This window comes from Populus euphratica, unplaced genomic scaffold (assembly GCF_000495115.2).
Source record: "Populus euphratica unplaced genomic scaffold, PopEup_1.0 scaffold46.1, whole genome shotgun sequence".
NCBI classification, from domain to species: Eukaryota; Viridiplantae; Streptophyta; class Magnoliopsida; order Malpighiales; family Salicaceae; genus Populus; species Populus euphratica.
Window position 1 is genome coordinate 2,717,304 of NW_011499852.1, and position 21,749 is coordinate 2,739,052.

Genomic DNA, 21,749 nt, shown 5'->3' on the forward strand with positions numbered 1-21,749 from the left:
CTTATGAATTATTTTAATTTGCTTTTTATAAGATTATACTGATCTTATGATTTGAATCACAAAGTTGGTTGGTTAACTTGGATTTACTCAAGCTATTTTTGTGTGTTTTCTTATAATTAATTTTTTAATATCAATTTCATCCTTCAATATTAGGTTCATTAGGGATTTGGCTTCATAATATTTTTCAATTTAATTTTTATTAGGTTATCTTGGTCTTATAATTTGAACTATGGATTTGATGAATTAACTCAGTTAGGCAGAGTTTTTTTTTCTTTTTCTAATTGACTTTTTTTCTCAATTTTATTTTTTAATATTGAGTTGATTGGGAATTAAGGTTTGTAATTTGTTTCAGTTTATTTTCTATGAGGTTATTCTTGTCTGATGACTCAGGTCACGAGTTTAATGGATTAACCCAAGTTGACTCAAGTTGTTTTTTTGTTTTTTTCAACACTAGGTTGATTGAAAATTATATTTTATAATTTATTTTAATTTTTTTCTATTGAGTCATCTCGGTCTTATGATTCAGGTTACGAGTTTGTCAAATTAACTTGAGTTTACTCGAGTTATTTTTTTGTCCATTTTAAATTAATTTTTTTTCAATTTCATCCTTCAACATTAAGTTTATTAAAAAATATGTTTCATGATTTTTTAAATTTTTTTTATAGAATTATCATAATTTCATGATCCGGCATGCAGATTTTCAGATTAACTCGAATTAACCCGAATATATCCATCTTATATATTTTCATCTTAATATTTGTAAAAAAATATATGATCTTGAGTATTTATTTTGAATTAAACTATATTTTTATTGGTTATTTAAGTTTTTTTGGTACATGTTAAATCTCCCTCTAATTTAAAATTCTTTTTACTAGAAAAAAATAACAATGTCGGTACATTAATCTTTTTATATTAATTTTCTTTATTCGACTCACGGTATAATAAGATGGAGTAATGATCGTAGTATATCCTAGATTACAAGGTGCGAGGAAGTTCAGAAGCCACTTTCCGATTGCCACTAACATTATAGCCCTTCAAAGACACGTGTATAGAAATCCTCTTTGAATTGTCCATATTGAGTCAAAATGAACTTTTCCAATTCCTAGCGCAAAACCCACTTCGTGTTTAATTAATCTACACATCTACGTATCTTCTCCAAGTACCTGCCAACCATATTAGTTTATGCTGGTGAGTCTAACACATGATTAAGCATATTTGCTTTGCACGAGGCTATTCTTGCATTTTATCCTTTTCTGAACTAGTATGAAATGGCATGGCACACCAGAAATTCTTATGGTAAAGAAAGAGTAATTATTAATATTTATTCTATGAAAGAGAGATAGAGTAAATAAAAGAAGAAGAATTAAAGAGAGAATTAGAAAAAAAATGATGTTAGTAAAAATATTATTATTATTATTAGTGCATTCGAATGTGATTTTCTCTTTTTTATATATTTATCTTTCTTCTCAAAACAAATATTAATAAACACTCGTTTAGTGTTGCAAATCTCTCAATGTAGCTCAGAAAATGATATAATTTAATACAAAGAATAGTATTTGAATAGACTTACAAGCACGCACTACATGTTAAATAGAAAAGAGAGATGATCAAATTGTCTGAAACTTTATGGCTGGTAATGAACAAATCAAGTTCATCACGGCGCCAAAATTAATGAGTCCAGCACTCCGATCTCTTATATATAGGTCACTAAATCCCCACTTCAGTACTCACACACTACCACCGCACAACTACTTCTATCTCACTGCGTCTCTCGTATCCCCATAATTTACACGTTCTTTTTAATGCTTTTCGTCAATCAAATTAGCGTCACCTTCACCCACCACACCAACAGCAGCAAGAAGAACACTAGAAATTAAATTCCCATCTTTATCTCTTCCTTTCTTCCATTAGCCCAAAACAAAATATAAAAAATGATGAACTGCTTGCAGAGTTGGCCTGAACCTGTGGTTAGAGTCCAATCTTTAGCGGCAAGTGGTATCCGGGCAATCCCAGAGCGTTTTATTAAGCCACCATCTCAAAGACCCTTATCAAAAAATAACTTTTCACCACCTCAAGAGGTAAACATTCCTGCTATTGATTTCCAAAACGTTTTCTCTGACGACCAACGCCTCCGTGACGAGGCCCTCCGTGATATCTACAGTGCTTGCCATGAATGGGGGTTCTTTCAAGTAGTGAACCATGGTGTTAGCCATGAACTGATGAAGAGGACTCGTGAGGTTTGGCGAGAGTTCTTCAACTTGCCTGTAGAAGTGAAGCAGGAGTATGCTAACATTCCTGCTACGTATGAGGGGTATGGTAGTCGGTTAGGGGTGGAGAAGGGGGCAATTCTTGATTGGAGTGATTATTTCTTCCTTAATTATATGCCTGTTTCTCTCAGAAACCAAAACAAGTGGCCTGCAACCCCAGCTTCTTGCAGGTATGCGTGCACCTTCTTTACCGGCCGCGTGTTGCTAGTATTCCTTCAGTATTTGGCTATTTCTCCTTGGTCGGTTATATATACGAGTTTTCTTCAATTTAATCAATAGTACTGGATTTTATTTTATTTTATTTCTTTTATTGGCTGCTGGCACTTTCTTTCCTTGCTACCTTCCAAATTAGCCTAGCAAAGAAGGCACAGTAAGACAGGTTATTAGCACTTTCATCAGCTGACAGTGTGCATTAGTTAATTTGATTCTTGAACCCTTTTTTCCCCATCTCAATTTAATGCTTTGAAGTATGAAACAGAAGGGATCATATTGTTGAAACGACCATGAGAGAATATCAGAAGGATTGTATCCAATTAGGTTGCAGAACTGTAGAAGAAAAGGAGGTTTGGCAGCAGGATGTTTTCCCAAAGAATTGCTTCACAAGTACAGCCAATAGTACCATCCTTTACATGAGGATATCATGAATACATAATTACTTAGTTGACCGTCCATGCAAATGTGTTGGATGGCATCAACTCCTCTTCTTTCTTTTTTTATCGTCCATCTTTTTGAAAAAAAGGAAAGATGCTTTTGGAGACCAATTAAAAATTATCTAATTAACAGAGTAAGAAAAGAAATAATATTTGAATACGTATCACAAATTTGAAAGGGTAAGGAAAGAGAGGAGGTTTATTTCCTATATTTCAATTATTTGTATCTTAATAAAAATCAAGGGATAAAAAAATTAATTGAGTCATATTGAAAATGAATTAATATACACAGATTTGATGACACTAATTAATTTAAAAAACTGCTGATTAAGACGTAATTAAGTTTACCATTTGATCATCTTGATTGTAGGGAATTGGTAGCTGAGTATGGCAGTGAAGTGGTTAGACTTTGTGGAAAGTTGATGAAGGTATTCTCCATGAACCTTGGCCTGGAAGAGGACTCCCTCCTAAACGCTTTTGGTGGAGAAGAAAACGTTGGGGCGTGCTTGAGGGTGAACTATTACCCCAAGTGTCCCCAGCCAGACCTTACACTAGGTCTCTCCCCACACTCTGACCCTGGTGGAATGACCCTTCTCCTGCCTGATGAAAACGTGGCTGGCCTACAAGTCTGTAGGAAGGGCAGCTGGCTCACTGTTAAGCCGATCCCAAATGCCTTCATTGTCAACATAGGGGATCAAATCCAGGTATATGTATCTCTATCGATCAATCTTCTTTATCTTGAAGACTACTTTCATTTAACTTTTACAGTCATATTATCAATGGTACTGATGGCAAATTATTCATCTTATTAATGCCTCTATATGTAGGTACTGAGCAACGCCATCTATGAGAGTGTGGAGCACAGGGTTATTGTGAATTCTAATAGTGATAGAGTCTCTCTTGCACTTTTCTATAACCCGAAGAGCGACTTGCTCATTGAACCATCCAAGGAGCTTGTGTCCGATGACCGGCCAGCTCTCTACCCACCGATGACATTTGATGAATACAGACTTCACGTCAGGACAAAGGGTCCCTGCGGCAAGGAACAGGTTGAATCCTTAAAAATATCCTAGGCCATGCAGTGAATGTTGAATCGATGACAGTGTCCCTCCTTGGTCCCGTCATCATCTAAAATAAATGTCTAATAATAATAAGCATGAGTTCCAGGGAACAAAGAGCGGGGCAAATTTGAATCACGTGGTACAGCAATTTACAGCTTGCTTTTGTTTTCAAGTCAATATTGCCTCCGTGTCATCAAATATAATGGAATTCCTTTTCATTGCTGCATAAGAAGGTGGAATTAAGTTATTGTCTATTTGCTCGTACCAAATAGTTAAGCAAAAACCAATTATTTGAATGTTGAAGGAACTCTTCTTTGACCAGAACGTGAAGTTGGAACACACATGTTCTCTTGCTTGGTTTTTAGAAAACAAAACGCAACCATAATATTCTGTGCATATCTTGCTCTGCTTTTTGAAGAGGAGTTTTCATCTTCATTGACTAAATTTTTAATTGTCCACTTAAAAAAAAAAAATCACATATTTCCGTCCACTTTCCATGACTTCTCTTTGACTATGTTTCTGTCACGTGGGTGCTACTGTTTCCACGTTTCTTCACTAATACTACAATATTTACTTGAATGATAAGAGATGGGCACCAAGTTTCCATGGTGATATCTTCGGGTAGTGATGTCATCTAAAATGTAAAGATTACATCATCTAATGTTGTAGTCACATACATTAATTATCCTAACTTTAAATACAACACACAAGATAGTATAGAGTAAATAAAGGTTCAATTCCATAAAAAAGATTAAGTCAGATTTTTATAATAAATGATATGCAATTTGAAGGGTTTGGATGTTATTTAGGCTAAAGCAAAAAAAATTAGAAAACTATCAAGCAAAATTAAATAAAATTAAAAAATTATCGAGATAACAAATCTTGATCGCAAGCACACATCTACCTACCAAAATCAGAACTAATCATGGAAATAAAATATCAATTTATATTTTGAATATTTATCTCTTATTAACATTGGTCAGTTAACGGATTCACCAAATAACTAACCCTAACCATCAAACAACCACAATGTCCGCACTAGTAATTTAATTCAGTGGCAGCCTTTAGAACTAGATAAGTTGATTAATCAAGAAAACATAATTGTCTACAATCTATATTTGATTTGATTGAATATTCTCCCTAAGATTAATAACGTAGATCCACCATAACTGTTAAACTCAGTTGCTTCACAAGTTCATACCACAACTCTAGTTTTGATATCAAACTTAGCAATAAATTATCTACAATAATAACTTAAAGTTCACTTTAGAAATTAAAATAAACAATCATATGAAAAATAAGCAAAAGAGAACAAACATATTCATCATATAAACTAAAAAGAAAAGGTAAAATATATCTCACAGTTCTTGAAATCTGAAAGTTTTCGTGTCTTTGCAACCAAAAAAAAGTGTTTAGCCTTGTATGTTTGTTGAATAACTAATCAAAAAGAAGGAAGAATGCAATTTCGAGTTTCTTAGAGGAGGAGGGCGTTTTTCTCTTCTTAGCTGGATGCCCCCCTTCTCTTGTCTCATTCTTTTTATATCTCAGGAAACTGTAGTCTTTATTTTACAAAATAGTCCTCCTTTAAGCAGACAGTTTACATTTAAATACTTTAATAATTATTTTCCTAAAAAAGAAGAAATAGATTTGCATAAAATCTTCAAGCTTTGACTTAGAAGAGCTAAATTGTTGAAGCAAAAACTGAGATATCAGTTTAGATGCTTCAAAATGTAATTTGTACTCATTTCTTCACAAGACCTATTTGCTAGCAGAATTTAGTTGTCACCTTTGAAAAATCATATATCCCTCATATGACATCATTTTTTATTTAAATTTAGAGTGTTTATAGGCCTTTGAGTCAGGAATCCAAAAAAATTAAGTTTGCATCAATTGGACTTTTGTAGCTCCAAATATTGAATGGTCGAAGGTCAACACGAGTAGATTACGAGATTTGATTTTAAAGGCTAGAATTTCCATGCTCTTCCTTATTTTATTTTCTTACCTTAGATGTCCAAAAATTTATGAATGTTAGATTTTTAATGCCACTGAAATCACTTTATTTCGACCTCTAGAGCTCACGCTCTGCACAAAATATCAACTAAAGGTCAAATCTGTCAATCACCTCTAATTTACTCCTTTTTACATTTTTCATCCAAAAGTGCCTTCAAAACATAAAACAAAGAATATGAAGGCATTTTATATATAAAACATAGGCAAAACACTAGTTAAATGTGGATGAAACTATCGAATAATATGGTTGCATCAAATACCCCCACACTTAACTCTTACTCGTCCTCAAGAAAGGATAGATAAAACTAAATTAAAGTTAAATCAAATCAAATCACTATGATTAATCTCCCATCAATATCCAAGAATATATGCATTATAAACAAGAACACAATCAAAAAGGATAAAGAGCATAAATTTTCATGAATTTATTAATATATGCATTATAAACAAAAACACAATCAAAAAGGATAAAGAGCATAAATTTTCATGAATTTATTTACATGCAAACTTCAAAACTCAATTAATCGCTAAGATTTAAATGAAATCTATGTCATACCAAAGTGAAAGGTCCTCTCATTGATATGCACTCCAACACTCATGTATTTAGGGCTTATATATTTAAATCTCTCAAATTCAATCAATGAATATGTTCTAACATAAGCATGCTCTTTCAATCTCTTCTTCATTACTAACATATTATAAACAATACATGAATCAAAAGATCTTATTTTTCAGTTGTAATAGGGCTGAGGTTAAGGTGAGGTAAAAAAGAGTAAAAGAAAATGTTCAAACCAAAGAAAATAGAGCATTCTGAAAAAAGATATTTCAAACAAGATATTCCATTAAAGCACATAAATTTTTCATCTTTAATCATCAATGTTTAACTTCTTTTAAATTCAAGCTTTTTCAATGTAAAATCTTAAGAACATAAAGGAACACCTTTTTTCTTCTTTTTTACCTTTGGTAACTTTGCCTATCTTTTCATCAAGCATCACTTCTTCTTTTTTCTTTTCACATGATTTCCAACCATAATTATCACTTTTGACTTATTAGGGAAGTTTTCTCCCCGGAAGCAAGTCTCTGCATGAAAGGTAAGACCTCTCAATGATAGCCTCTTCAACATAAGCTTAATTCCCTTTCTATGCCCTCCAAGCCACCTGACAATGGATCATACCATAAGCAACTCCCACTACCGGGGTTCTTCAATTTCCCAATGGAATATTGATATTTATATACTCAATCCATTAGCATAACATTTAATGACAGGTTCTTAAATGTAAATACTTTATCAAAACCTTATCGTCGATGATTTATAGTCTGTAAATGAGTTCGTCAATAAAGAAATTATCGATGGATTTACAAATAGCAAAAGCATGCCAAATAAAAAAAAAACCTACTTTAATTTCCATCGATAAATATGACATATCATTGATAAAAATACTATATGTAATTTCATCGATGATTTTTTAATATTATCGAGGGAATGAAATCATCGATGATTAAACAGTGACATATTGGCATTTGCAGTAACTCCTTTCCAACTCTCTGGAATATACCAACAAATTTAATCCATTGGTAAAACCATCAGTAATGGTTTAAAAATATTTTTTTAAAAAATATCTATTAAATAGAAGTAGAAAATAATTAAAAGAAATTAAATTAATATAAAAATAAAATATTTATTACAAATTTAAAAATTTATAAGTTGAAACTCTATTAATTTAGAATAAAAGGGCTGAAGAAGAAGGAGAAGGCAAGTCTTTGCTAAGTTCATAAGGCCAATAAGAGGAAGAACATGTACCCCCTATCTGTGATTTCACTCTATATACAATTGGTGGAGCTTGGTTGTTTCAGCATGAAGTAGTTTTGCCGCAACAACAAGATAAATCGTCTGAGCTTTAACTTATAGGTTTAAAATCAACTCTAACTCTGAAGTTTGGGTGCTTAGAACCAATTACGAGCATCCAACGATTGAAACACTTTAGGTCATGTGCAAGCTTTCAATTGTAGTATCTGAGATACCTTACACTTAGTTTTTATCAGGTTCACTGGATGATCTTGCCTTCAATTATAAATCCAAATCAAATTCTTGATGGGTTTAAGGATTATCCATGTATCTCTCATTTAACTAGGTGCTACATATATCCTAAAAAATAGGTTAGAAAATTCAAAAAAAAAACTTAAGAAAAGAAATTGTTTAAGTCCAATATACCACAAAGTGATGAGCTCGAGTATCCATAAGCTATTGTACACTTTAGTAACGATCATCATCCTGCATATGTATTTCTACAAAAAGCTTTATCGGTCTTAGTTCGCATCCAAGAACTGTAGCTCATAAGAAAAAATTATTGTTAGTTAAACATTATCATATAAAAAATAATTAAAAATAGATTTAATAAAAATAGAATCTTACTATTCATTTCACATGCAAAATGAACAGAATGGATCCGTCGGTGTGTGTCGCAATGGAATTGTGAATCTGCCAGTTTTGATTCTTTGCACTAGATTGTAACCGTCACACAAAATGCTCTGACATCACATGTTGAATATATTTTGTCCATACAACCTTTAAGATACATAAAGGCCTGAAATCTTTCCAAACCATAACATCCTTTCAGCCAAAAAGCTTCTTTTTTTCATATTATTTTGCTTTCATTTGCATCTTGTATCAAAAGTCACAGAACATATAGGGTAAAAAAAAAATTCTATTAATAAATAAAAAAAAATTAACATTTGGATTAAAAAAAATTATCTTGATTTCAATCTTACCTAGTTGCAGCATGATTCTTTCAAACCCTCTTGACAATAGGATTGTCAACTCTATCCTAGTAAACATTTTCCTTATTGTTCAAATTTGCAAAAAAATAATTTTACTAATATTGATAACCTAACCAAATTAACATAATAAAATAATGTTTAAGTTAATACAGACCTTAAACCTTCTAAAACATGCATCAATCATAGGATTCTATTCAGAATATTTGAAAACCTAACTCCATTAAAACAATAACACTCTCATCGATGACTTTATCACAATGTTATGGTTCAAGAAGCCTCAATATTTGTAAATCTGAAATTGCATTCTTTGAGTAAAATTATTTTTTTAAGAATTATTAACTTGTTTTTTTATTTTATAGTAGTGTATAAAAGGAAAACAAACTTACATTGAGTGGTTGGGCTTTCACTAGGCATGGTACTTCCTAGTAAATGGATCCTACTCTAAAAGGACCCCCCCAGCGTGGTAGAATAGCACTCAACGAGCTTGCATCGAGAGTGGATGTTTGTGACTCGGGTGCCTATTCATAATCGTTAAAAGTGTTGTTACAAGAACTAGCAGCGATCATGTCCATACGATGTATTATTAACTTTCTCCTAGGCATCTACACAAATTAAAGGATTAAAATACTGTAATCATTCTTATTTATAAAAAAAAAATAGCAGCACCTTCTCTATACAAGAGACTACCTAAATTTTATTTACAAACAAATACACATTAATTTAAATTTGATTGCCACAAACTAGTTGATTTTATTTAATTTATTCAAATATTGATTTTAAAAAAATGAAAAATATAGAATATTATTACAATACATGTATGAACATTCTATTTTACTATACCAAGTTGAGCAATTGTTGGGAATTTCGGTCATTTAAAGAATTGCTAGTGAACATTTTATTTTGGTCTTCTTTAGATTATTTAAAAATATTATTAATATATATTTATTGTAGAGAAAACCTAATTATTGAATATTTGCTTTTTAACTAGAATTTTACTTTATAAATAGCAAAGCTTCTTTTCTTTAATTTTTTTAATATATACAATTATTATCATAATAATATGATATTGTATATCCTATAAAAAAATCTAAATTTATAACTTTAACTTGTAATTGATAAGGACAAGTAACCTAAACTTAAGTATAGTCAATTACATGACTAATAAGTATCGACGAGGGTAGTTGTTAATACAAGCACGTAAAAAAATCTTTGGAAGTTTCATGAAGCATGAATGAGTTTTGGCATCCAAAATTGATTTTTATAGCTCAACTGTAGTTGTTCTATATTTGAGTTTTTTTAACAAATTTTATCTTTAAAAATTTTAGATATGATTGAAAGAATAAGCTAGAAAATGACAAGCAAGTTTTAAACCATTTTTTCATGCTCTTAGAAGAGCGTCTTGTTTTAATACATCATCTAAATACAACAAAATTGTTTTCACATGAAAAAAAAACCTCCAACAATAACATTCCAACAATTATTAAGAATAGAAAAAAAAATTTAAAAAAAAAGTAATACAAAAAAAATAAAGAAAAAAGAAAACTCTTACCTTAATTATGTTGTGATTAAAGTTGAGAAGAGAAAAAAACAACAAATAAGAAAAATAAGAAAAGAGAGATGTTAATTAACCAAAATAAGGTAAAAATAAGGAAAGAAATAAAGAATGACATAACTGCCATGCATAGAAGAGAAGAAAAAGAAAGAAAAGAAATAGAGGATGAGAAAAGAAGAGAGAGAAGTGAAAGAAAAGGAGATGTTTTTGGTTTTTATAGAAGATAAAAGGAGGAGAAGAAAAAGAAGAAGAAATGCATGTCTATTATAAAATTAGAGATTTTGGTCTTTTAATTTAGGTTTTTTTTACCAATAATTTTACTGAAAAATAATTAAATATTAATATTTTTAACATTTTCATCAGTGTTTCCATTTATAATAATTAGTTGAAATTTTTAATTTAATCAAAAAATTTAAAAACCCCATAAAATATCACCGATAACTTTTTAATTTGTCGGTTATTCTATCTATAATAATCAACAATTAATAGTGCCATTAAAAAGTGCGCAGTTCCAAGGCTCTCGGGAAAATACCAACAGACTTAATTCATCTATAATCTTATATATAATGAATATAGTGAAAAGTCTTATTGAGAAGTGAATAATTTCAAAACTCTCTAAAATATACCAACAAACATAATCTATTAGTGAAATTATATGTAAAGAACAAAATGAATAGTGTCATTGAAAAATGAATAGTTTCAAAACTCTCTAGAATATATAAATGAACTCAATCTATTAGTATATCTGTTGGTATTTTACGATCCATGGGTAATTCCATTGGTATAAAATATTTTTTATGGTTAGATTGTATTTGTATTTGATATCTATCCATCCTACAAATACTTAAAATCATAGCAGCACACACAACAAAATAATATTAATTATGTGTATAATAATAAAATCATAAGAAATAAATATTTTCTTGTAATGTAATAATAAATTCATGTCATTATCATTATATTGAAGTTAATTTCATTTAGAAATATGACATTATAATTAATTTCATTACACATTTGTATTACGCTCATTAATTAGAATTGTCTTCTTCTTCCTCCTCCTCTATAATTTCTAAAGAAGTGACTAATCTTTGTGAAAGCGGAAGTTTCTCCTTGTGTATAGTTTGAACACATCTAATACCACATTCACTAATATTTCTTAGATTAGATAGTGCATAATTAATAAAACCTTCAATCTCATTACAATAATTCATCCTATACAACTTTTCAGGTGAATCTCGATACATCCATGAATGATCATCCATTTCTTATATAAAATCTATATAGAATATTAATGATAACATGTATGAATTAATTATGGAAACTAAATACATTAGCTAACATTAGTTTAACTGAAACTTATTCAATCTGTTTTAATAATATTCTTAATTCATTATCAATCATTTACACAAATTCAAACTTCTATATATTTACTGGAATTTTCAACTCAAGAATAAAATTAATACAATGTAAAACTAAACCATTAAATAAGTCATTATTTATTTCATTACAAAACACCTAAGTCACAATTTTGAAATAAATTTCATCAATTTATAAACAAATACAATTTTTCAAGATCTCAAACAAACCCTAACAGATACAAATCAAACATTCATCCACCAAATTTCTATGGAAAAAAGGTTATAAGACAAGTAAACACCCAAACAAAATATATATACTACAAAAATATGCAATAAAAATTAACATTTTAAAATTAAGTTCAAATAAACAATAGATAGTTTTGCTTAGTTGATGTGAGAAATCCTCAATAAAATTAAAACTAGAACATGGATATTAATAGATTAAGTGTTAGGTTGGTCAAATTCATGATGATAGATTGATTTATGCTAAAATAAAAGGTATGTTGTTTGTTACAAAGTTGGGATAATGAAGAAAAAGGAAGAAAAAAAATTGGGATGATGAAGAAAAAAAAGAAATGAAGAAAGAGAGGAGGTCATTTACCAGGTCATAAATTAAATATTAATGAGAGCATTACAGATAGATTTTATCGACAGGTTAATTTTATCGATCATTTTATTTATATAAATAACATATTATTATACATTTTAACTTTTTTTTACATTTTTTTCACTATAATTCTCTTGATATATAATAAAAGAATATTTTTATCAATATTTAATGATGGATATATCTAGAGACTATTTTGTCGTAAAGCTCACTATAATTTGTATTTATTTTGTTTGTATTTACCAATTTTATAATAAGGTCAACAATAAAGACATAAACTTCCTGCATGCTATTTCATATTTTATACAAGTTCACTGTGCATATATATAACCCGGTTATTATATATAACAACATTAGCTTTGTATATGTTTTTTTTGTTGTATTTAATTAATTACTGTATTATCTGTGTTGCATGAGTGGAATGCTTTAACTTGTACCAAGCAGTTATATATGTATTTAATTACTAATATGCTATTATCTTTTTGATAAAAAAAAAATCTCTTCTGCAATTTTGGTTCAGTTAAATAAGTCTATTCTTTATATTATCATTTAGATTCAAAATCAATTATAAAAAAAAACAATGAAATATATATAATGTAAATAAAACTACGTACCTAACAAACTGTGATGTGTTTATCAAACTTCAAATAAACGTGCCTTCTATATATATATATATATATAGAAGGCACGTTTATTTGAAGTTTGAAGGAAAAATCTTCATTCTCAAACTAACTTGTCACATTAATTATATTCATGCATTTAACAAGTGGTGGGAAGGCCAAGAACTTCTCTGTTTGTTTATCTCTCTTTTGTTTAGTTTATATATTTGTCAACAAGAAATCTTATCTTAATATCCAATAATCCAACCAATATATTGATTAATATTGACTAGTAACATGGGTGACCAAGTCTAGAATAGACAACCTAAATACATTCATGTTAATTACTCTGGATTAGTTGGGATTAGCTGTTAGTTATTTTTTAAAATATTTTTTATTTAAAAATATATTAAAATAATATTTTTTTTAATTTTTAAAAATTATTTTTGATATAAACTTATCAAAATAATTAAAAAACACTAAAAAATATTAATTTAAAATTAAAAAATAATATTTTTTTAAATACAAAAATAAATAAAACCTAGTCTAGCCCAAATAATAAATAGCAGCCAAGTAGGATTATCGGATGAGGCTTCCACGCTCTTTCCATGGTGATGGGTCTCTTTTTTTAGTATCATGACCCGCAACATGTTATGAATCATGAAACCTTAAAAGAACCAATGTTTATTTATGTAATATTAGATAAATAAAAGGAGAAGGAAAAAAAATAATTAAAAAAAAAATTTTGAACCTTTATAAAAATATTAGATATGATTTTCTTTTTTATCTTCGTATTTATTTTTCTTTAAAATTGATTAATTATATAAGTATTGATAATTATTTATCGAGTAGTATAAAGTTTCTCATCTTTTATCTATTGATAAAATCCAAACCGGAATTTTATAATTAATTAACGTATCATGTTTCACTAATACAAAATGCTAGATTATTATCATTACAGTTGTCAAATTTAACCTAAATTATCGAGTTAATAGTCCACTGATAAGTTACTAGGCACTAGATTGCCCAAGGTATAATAAACAGTCAAAAGGCCAAACTTTTTCTGTTTTTTGAGTAATTGGGTTTGCAGTGAGTCATGGTCGGGTTACTTGAATAAATTAGTTTTGATCGAGTGTGTCAAACTTTTTAGGTTATCGAACTATAAACTTCGCTTGATTTTGGCCTTGAATTACTAGGTTTTTAAACTAAATCACATGACTATGAATATTTCCAAGATTAGTTTCCTTTTATTATAATAAAAGTTGGAAAAGCATTGTAAATTTAGAGATTTTTTACTATGAATTGTAATAATAGTCTAATTTTTAATTTTTTATCATCTAATAAAAAATAATTTATTTTTTTCTTCCTTAGAAAAAAAGTGGGCCCACACTATTAAAGAGATGTGTCTTATTCTTTTCAATAGCTAAATTTGATCATTCCCTATCTCACTACATGATGTGATGCGTATGAACAAATAATGACTAGATTATCACCGGTTATTGATTATTAGTATTTTTTTTGTTTTTTTTCTCTTGACATTTAAAATACATTTTTATTTTTATTTTTTTTATCAAACTAGATATATTTATCAAATTATATTAGGCTCAAGTTATTTGAACTTGACAACCATATTTGGGCTTAACATAGCAGCCAGACCCAGACATTTTAGGTATGGTATCAAAACAAAAGCAGATGACTCTAATATGGTTATTAGACCTCAAACGTTTAAATATTATCTATACTTTTAATATTTTTTATATTTAAAAAAAATTAATATTAATCCATTGTGGAGCACCGCCAATATACTAACCTGACTTATTAATGGTCTATTACATCTAATTCATTTGAAAAAAAAATATAAATAATTTTTTAACTTTGTGCATGATAATGGTCTAATACATCTAATTCATTTGAAAAAAAATATAAATAATTTTTTAACTTTGTTTTCTTTTAAATAGACCATCCTGTAATATTGGATCAAATATCTCGGAATCGGATTGCTAGACCAAATGAATCAAGAAAACACCAAGTTAGTAAATTAGTTATATTTGAGATTATTATAATAAATAGTGGTTTAGCTCGGTTAATATCTATTAAAAATTTAAAATTTATATAAAAAAAAAAAAAAATAAAATGAATATAGTTATACTCTAAAAAAAATATGGCAAGAACACGAGTACTAAACAAATGCATTCGCTCAACAAACCAAGAAAAAGAAAAAAAAAACAGGGCAAAAGATAGATCGCCTTTCATATATAATCAAACAGGCATCCACTAAATGCTATATATGTGGATGTTCTTATTTCTACACAGCTATATATCATCACCAGAAATGTATTGGTTGCCTTCTTAATCTTCAAAGTAAGATATCCACTGAAGTTTTCTGAATAACAGTGAAATCATCCGATGGTTAATTAATGGTGCTTCCATTCCTTTTATTTCATGCAACCACAACAATACAACATGTTATTAACTTTAGAAAAAACTGGGCACTAGAGATGATGGACAGGTGGCCAAGATGTTCCATGGGAAGTTGGCATCGTGAGATGGATATGAAAATTTTGCATCTCTTTGAAGAACCATGTTTTGATTGTAAGGATCAGGATTGAGAGGTTGGAGTTGATACCGCGAAGGTAAAGCGTGGTTTTCTGTCCTCAATCTCTTAGGAGCTTGAAGGTATTCTTCGGGCTGTATTTCAGCTTTCTCACCCTCCGAATCAGTTTCAAATTCTTTAGCATTTGATTCTGATTCATCACAAAGAGACGGCTGTGACACTGGAGAGAAAGTCTTGCTATGTATTGGGATTGGATTAATGGACGCACTTCGGTTTCTGTTTTCCTCCACGATTCTCTCAAGGAATCTCCCTTGGGCTTCAATCTTAATCTTCAAGCTCTTTTGAACCTTCGGAGTTGCACAAACAAAAAAGAAATCAACAAACATATGCACTGCGTTTATTTACAATTGCAAAACACAGTTTCATTTTTCACTCTTGAGCAAATAAATCTGCATGAAGAAAATTATGTTGCTACCTCAAGTTGATCGCTCAGTCGCTTTTGAACCTCCATTTGCATCAGTAATGCTTCATTGAGCTGAGCTCCACTGCAAGAATTTTGCAACCAGTACTTAGATTAGAACACAAGTTCATGAACAGGTTGAAGGAGATGAAACTACTTAATTAATTAGTAATTAACTCACGATGTCGCACTGAAATTTGGCAACATTTCTGAAATATTTCTCCTTTCATACTTCCCTCCTGAAGGAAGATACCGAAAAATTAGCATACACAAAAGCAATATTACAAGTACTGCAAATTTATGGTACTCCAGACTTACTGTTGGTTTCTGGGATAAACTTCGATATTCTGTATTTCTGAAGAAAAGAAGAAGAGAGGGAGATCAGAGAATATTAAAGACTGATTAACAGAAGCCCTGGATGTTATTAATCACACTTTTTACTATCTCATGGACAGAGATTTCAGTTTGAAAGGAAAACAAGGAAGAAACATATTATATACAAAAGAAAAAAAAAACTCTATAGTATCAATGATCATGAGTGAATGTATTTTAATTAGTATTTATCCTTCAATTGTCAGGATAAAATACAAGAGTGCAGCTATGCATGTTGCGGTCGAAATCTGAATTGACGACAGTAAGAATCCAGGTTGGAGACATAAAATCTTAATGGGTTGTATAGTTCCATGCAGGAGTGCAAACTACCTAGAGGAAGAAACAGATAAATACCTGCAAATGGCTCTTGACATGATAGATAGTCAACCCAGAGATGCCCATAGCCCTCAAGACACCCTTTGGTGTTGCTCCTGCGAATCGTTACAGATATAAACATGAGTGATCACATAAATAACAAGACATCTTACAAACCTCAGTAAACAGGAGAAACATCACTGGAATTGCAGTGTATTGATAAGAAATTAATTTGGTCAAAGCTTAATTAGCAGGGTGAGCTTCTATGTAGTTTTGATCACTGAAAATCTTTCAAAAGAAAAGGTTCACAGTATTAATTAGTGGCTTATTAAATATCATTAATGAATGTTCACTGATTAACCAAGAACGCACTATCAGGACCACCAAGTTGATTAACAGCCTCCTCGAACCGATCGTGCAGTTCTTGCGTCCAGCGCAATCTTTCTTTGTTGGATACATCGGAGCGACTTGAACCCATTGTTGGAATAATTAAGGTGATTACACACTGTCAATGCCACCGTACAAGTAATGATGCATGGACTACGTCTTCTCCCTTATAAGGAGGGTTATTAAAACAAGAGAGCAAGAAAAGAACAGTTATGTAGACAGGGAGAAGATGATTGGCTCGATGAGAACTAAGATATAATTTGATTAAAGAAGATGCCAGATGATGTCTTTTGTCGAGGATAAACCAAACTTTTAAGAGTAGGAGTCTGGATAACTCCAAACTCAAAAGGGTTTTTCAACTTTTCTGTCATCTATGGCAAGGAGATTCAAGGGTATTGCTCAAAGTCCAAAAACTGTACAGCTCATGATAAGCATATGTTCTGTCTGTCCCTTTTGTTTTTTTCTGCACTATTCGACCTCAGTCAACCCTGATTATCACCTGGGAGAAAAACCAGGCATTAGGCGCAGTCAAATGGACTTTCTAGTCCAGAGGGCATTCTGTAGCGAAGGCGCAGTCAAATGGACTTTCTAGTCCAGTCTTGCCAAGGCAATCGAGATCCTCTAGTGTCCTGGACTGGCCACGCTTTTAGGTTCAGATTGGACCTAGCTCAGTGACTATTCGGGACATTTCGGATCCTAGCTAGCGTGTTAGCGAGCTGGGCCAGGAAAGGATCCCTTAAAGATGTTTGGTTGCCACAGCTCATCATGGGATCATCAACAGCAGCGTATCTCGAGGCCACATTTCCATAACTGGTCTCAGTCATGCATCAAGCAAAATGGATGCCAATAGCACAATATTATGTTCCACTCTTACCTGTTAAAAATCATTTTCTATAATTAGGATAACTAATTAATAAAAGGAAAATGGATGCCACTCCTTGAGATGGCATAATAAGTTTAGATCACCAGGCAGACAAGCAGACTCCTGCAAAGCAAGTCATCTATAGTTTAATATTATTCATGCATTTAACATAAAATAAGAGATCAGATTACATAACCTGCTATTCAAGCAAAGGGTTCAGTTGGGAAGAAGGCAAACTAAACAGTTGGAGGCATCTGTTATAAACAAGTATTTTAACTTTCACATTGCATAAGGATAATGTTCTCTACTTTGTCTGCCACCGCAACGACACTGACTATGGCCGGCTCCTCTTCATACAAGATGGACACTTGTATTGCTTAATACTCTCAGCCTTAGCAGGAGTTATCTTCACACACTTTCCATGGTACCACCTCTCGCAGACATCACAGCCAATCCAGAATTCATCGGAGTTGTAATTTCCACCACAGCTCCCACATAGAGTTTGAGTATGTTCATCTTCTTCCTCCTCAAAACTATCTTCTGTAAGCTTAGGGTTGCTTTTCGTTTGTCCATCACTTGATCTCTACAGAGAGGAGGAACCCAGTCAGTGGTTCCAGCAATAATATGCATTTAATAGTCCAAACCAGTACATCCATGAAAGGTTGAGGACAAGTAGAAAGTGTATACATTTGGAAATTAGGCTTGCTGTTGCTTACTGAATAACTGCATCTATGCATCACTAAAGCAGTATATCAATAGAATACCAAAATTGATGGCACCATCGGTCGCTAGGGTGATGCATGATATAGTTCTACACCAGATTAGTATTTAGTTGTAACAATTAACAAGCAGAGAGAAAAATAAGAATGAAGAGCTATTGATCAGGTTTGAGATTATCAGAAAATAGAGACAGTCTAAATCAATTTTTGATTAATCACCTTTATGCTGCCTCGAGATTTGCTTCCACTATCTACACTAGGCTTTTCTTTCACAGGCTTCCTTTCTGTTACAACTTCAAAGACAGTAGGCAGATCATTGATCAGGCTGAACAGCCTTTTCCTGTCAATAAAATGTACTTTAGTTTCTAAAACCATGCTCAACATAACATCACACTGAAAAACTGAACAACACAATAAAAATAAACCTGAAAACATCCCAATATGCAAATTGAAAATGATCATGTTTCAGGTCTGCAAGACAAATATTGCATGCCAAAATAGATGGTTGGTCTTTTAAAGTTTTTATATTATCTGTGGTGGCCTATCCAGTCCTGACCAATTCAAACAAATCATAATTTGCCAAGAAGAATAATTATACTACCACTGCATGCTGCCATGTATTCAATTGAAAGCATATCTTGACATTACTTTCTGTCAAGGATTTTTTGAAATTTCTGGAATCCTTTATAACAAGATTTTATAAGGTGCTAAAAAATAATAAACAATTTCATAAAGTGTCCTTTGTAAAGGGATAAATGTTAAAAAATGAGGATATTATCAAGAAGATCCAATATATGTAATAAATCTTGTTCAAGCAAACCAATTGATAACGCTACCATGATTCTAAATCTCACAAACTGGAAGGCAATTAAGAAAGATGATCGGGTCATTGATTGGTGGGACATGGTGGTACCATCTATTTAATCATCCAACAAATCTGATGTAAATTTTCCCAAGGTTAACTTCCCTAACTTCATCAACATTTTAATCACATCAAAATTGGAGAGCGAAAAACAAAAGAAAAATGTACTAGAATGAGAATACCACATGTCCCTGCAATTGTGCACTAAATTACCTTTCATTCCGATTAAGACGGGCACCAAGATAGAAAGCCACAGAAAGCAACCATGAATCACTATGCACGGCAACCAGTGAAAGCCAGTCTTTTCTGTTCATTCCATCTCTAGCAAAATTAATTCCAAGGGCAGGTTCAGGAAGCTCCGGTGGAACTTCCTCTGCTGGAAGGGTTACTTCCCATGTTTCATTTGGATGTCCATAGAGGCACAAATTCTCCTTATCTAACACCAAAAAAAAACAAAATGAGAGAGAGAGTAAAGCTAATATTCCTTGAGAAATCAGAGGAAAAGCAGAGTAACAACAAAATGCAAATCTTACAATTCTTGTTTCTCCATAAATAAAAACATTACCAATTTACAAGTACTAGTTATTTCAAATTCTCTTCTTCCAGTTTTTAATATCCATTTTAATTGCAATTTTCTGTTTACAGAGTCAACAAAACATAGAAGTTTCAACAGTGATGCCTCAATTTCCACTTTCAAAGCTTAAATTTACATAAAATCTACCACAATTTCTGAAATAAAACCCACTAATCCTAAAAAATACAGCAGCGAAGATCACGTGCAAAACTTCAAATCACTCCACCAGATAGTTTCTCGAGAACCAAACAATTTCTCTAAATTTCACCCTAAACTAGAACCAAGATTCCACAAGAAAAACAAATCAATAATAATTCAAATCTACATTTACACCACTACACATTACCTGGATCACAGAGTCCATAAAAACCATCCACATCTGAAAACAATAAAAGCAAACGTAAAAAAACCCACGATCATATTTATAAAAAGATTCGAGATTTAAAGGAAAGGAAAGGAAAGAAAAAACAGAACGAACTAAAAATAAAATTACCATAAGTTAAAGCACGGACGACAGCAGCTCTTCTAGCACTGAAATCTTTGAAGATCTCCTCTACGGTTCGTGGGCTTGAAGTCATTTCCATGGACAATTAACTACAAAGATCTAAAAATATATATATATTATTTATTTATTGGATAATTTTAAGAAATTATAGAGATTGTTGTACGGTAAGAGGGGTTGGAAGGGAGGATGATACAAAGACAACACATGTAAACGTGAAAAGCGAAACCAAAGGAGAAAATAGGCAGAGGGAGTTCGTTTGACGCAATTAAGGTTATTTTGCTATTGGCGCGCTCTGTTTTACTGTTTGGCTTCCCACGTGTTGCGTTAATATTTGCTTTAGTAAATTAAATAAACCAAATTAGTGAGCATCTGCTATTGTTATTGACTTTATAACTTGATGGTGTCTTTAACTTCAAAATTGCAAATATCTACCACCTGGTTTTAGGCCATTTGCGCTTGAGCAGTTGAGCGACAGAGTTTCAAATTTTGCTCTTCCCACACTGGTTTTTTCATGATTCCATCAGTTATGTTCTTCTTCAATTTCTTGTAAGAAAATTTAGATCTTAATCCTTCATTTTCTAATGCCCAATGAAATTTCAAGCTATTCCAGCCTTCAACTTCAATGATAAAACTCTATAGATCATGAGTAAAAATACCGTTAATCGGAATAATATTTTTATAATTTTACTCCTCCACCTAAAAAGCTTAAAATTGATTATTGGAAGCATTAAATTTTTTTCACAGTATCTATTAGTTACTACTAAATTGATTAGAAACAAATAATTTTTTTAAATTTTAAAAAACCAATCAAAATATCATTTAAAAAAAAAATTAAAACTAGCCTCAAGAAACATTTTTGTATTTTCATAATTTTGCTATCAATAGATTAGTTGAGAGGCAATTTAACATTTTATTAAATATAAAAATAAAACACAGTACAGCTTAAATTCAAAGGAATATCCTCTTACAATGGTTTTTTTATTATTATTATCATATCATATGAGAGATAATTGATACTTAATTAAATATATATAAAAAAATAACTCATGTTTCCAACTCATACATCAACGTATAAATAGTAGTAACACTTTCTGAACAGCGCGTGCAACATCTCGTTACTACTAAATCATCTTTTTATTGTCTCTTTGAAAACAACACAATATCCTTTTTAAATCACCCAAATAAAATAAAATAAAATAAAAAATTTTAAATTTTAAATCATCTGAATCCATTTGAAATCAAATTAGAAAGTGGGGG

General features: G+C 30.9%; 3 protein-coding genes across 5 annotated transcripts; 1 reads left to right on the plus strand and 2 right to left on the minus strand.

Moving 5' to 3' along the window:
- The first annotated feature begins 1,653 nt into the window (after positions 1-1,653).
- On the plus strand, positions 1,654-4,302 carry LOC105121932 (leucoanthocyanidin dioxygenase-like). The gene is made up of 3 exons (XM_011020802.1): positions 1,654-2,437; positions 3,288-3,621; positions 3,745-4,302. The coding sequence occupies exons 1-3, from the start codon at positions 1,932-1,934 to the stop codon at positions 3,988-3,990; spliced, it is 1,086 nt and encodes a 361-aa protein (XP_011019104.1). The 5' UTR covers positions 1,654-1,931; the 3' UTR covers positions 3,991-4,302.
- Positions 4,303-15,110: 10,808 nt separating this feature from the next.
- LOC105121933 (protein PHR1-LIKE 1-like) lies at positions 15,111-17,513 on the minus strand. 3 transcript variants are annotated; one of them, XM_011020803.1, is made up of 6 exons: positions 16,956-17,513; positions 16,623-16,699; positions 16,215-16,251; positions 16,078-16,135; positions 15,912-15,981; positions 15,111-15,783 (listed from the first exon to the last, which is right to left on the minus strand). In XM_011020803.1, the coding sequence occupies exons 1-6, from the start codon at positions 17,059-17,061 to the stop codon at positions 15,358-15,360; spliced, it is 774 nt and encodes a 257-aa protein (XP_011019105.1). In that variant the 5' UTR covers positions 17,062-17,513; the 3' UTR covers positions 15,111-15,357. The 3 variants fall into 3 exon arrangements, with proteins under 3 accessions (XP_011019105.1, XP_011019107.1, XP_011019106.1); XM_011020805.1 differs by having other exon boundaries at positions 16,785-17,048; XM_011020804.1 differs by having other exon boundaries at positions 16,623-16,871; positions 16,956-17,038.
- Positions 17,514-17,974: 461 nt separating this feature from the next.
- Positions 17,975-20,747, minus strand: LOC105121935 (PHD finger protein ALFIN-LIKE 1-like). The gene is made up of 5 exons (XM_011020806.1): positions 20,481-20,747; positions 20,334-20,366; positions 19,627-19,849; positions 18,771-18,891; positions 17,975-18,415 (listed from the first exon to the last, which is right to left on the minus strand). The coding sequence occupies exons 1-5, from the start codon at positions 20,569-20,571 to the stop codon at positions 18,167-18,169; spliced, it is 717 nt and encodes a 238-aa protein (XP_011019108.1). The 5' UTR covers positions 20,572-20,747; the 3' UTR covers positions 17,975-18,166.
- Between the last annotated feature and the right edge of the window lie 1,002 nt (positions 20,748-21,749).

Excerpts from the sequence above, each read along its gene's own strand:
- LOC105121932 (XM_011020802.1), top strand. The coding sequence starts at position 1,932 with ATGATGAACTGCTTGCAGAGTTGGCCTGAACCTGTGGTTAGAGTCCAA. Across the intron at positions 2,438-3,287 it reads GCAACCCCAGCTTCTTGCAG|GGAATTGGTAGCTGAGTATG; the intron begins GTATGCGTGCAC and ends TCTTGATTGTAG. Across the intron at positions 3,622-3,744 it reads ACATAGGGGATCAAATCCAG|GTACTGAGCAACGCCATCTA; the intron begins GTATATGTATCT and ends CTCTATATGTAG.
- LOC105121933 (XM_011020803.1), bottom strand. The coding sequence starts at position 17,061 with ATGGGTTCAAGTCGCTCCGATGTATCCAACAAAGAAAGATTGCGCTGG. Across the intron at positions 15,982-16,077 it reads CCAAATTTCAGTGCGACATC|TGGAGCTCAGCTCAATGAAG; the intron begins GTGAGTTAATTA and ends AAATTCTTGCAG. Across the intron at positions 15,784-15,911 it reads GACTGAGCGATCAACTTGAG|GTTCAAAAGAGCTTGAAGAT; the intron begins GTAGCAACATAA and ends GCAACTCCGAAG.
- LOC105121935 (XM_011020806.1), bottom strand. The coding sequence starts at position 20,571 with ATGGAAATGACTTCAAGCCCACGAACCGTAGAGGAGATCTTCAAAGAT. Across the intron at positions 19,850-20,333 it reads TTATGGACTCTGTGATCCAG|ATAAGGAGAATTTGTGCCTC; the intron begins GTAATGTGTAGT and ends TTTTGGTGTTAG. Across the intron at positions 18,416-18,770 it reads AATCTCGAGGCAGCATAAAG|AGATCAAGTGATGGACAAAC; the intron begins GTGATTAATCAA and ends TCCTCTCTGTAG.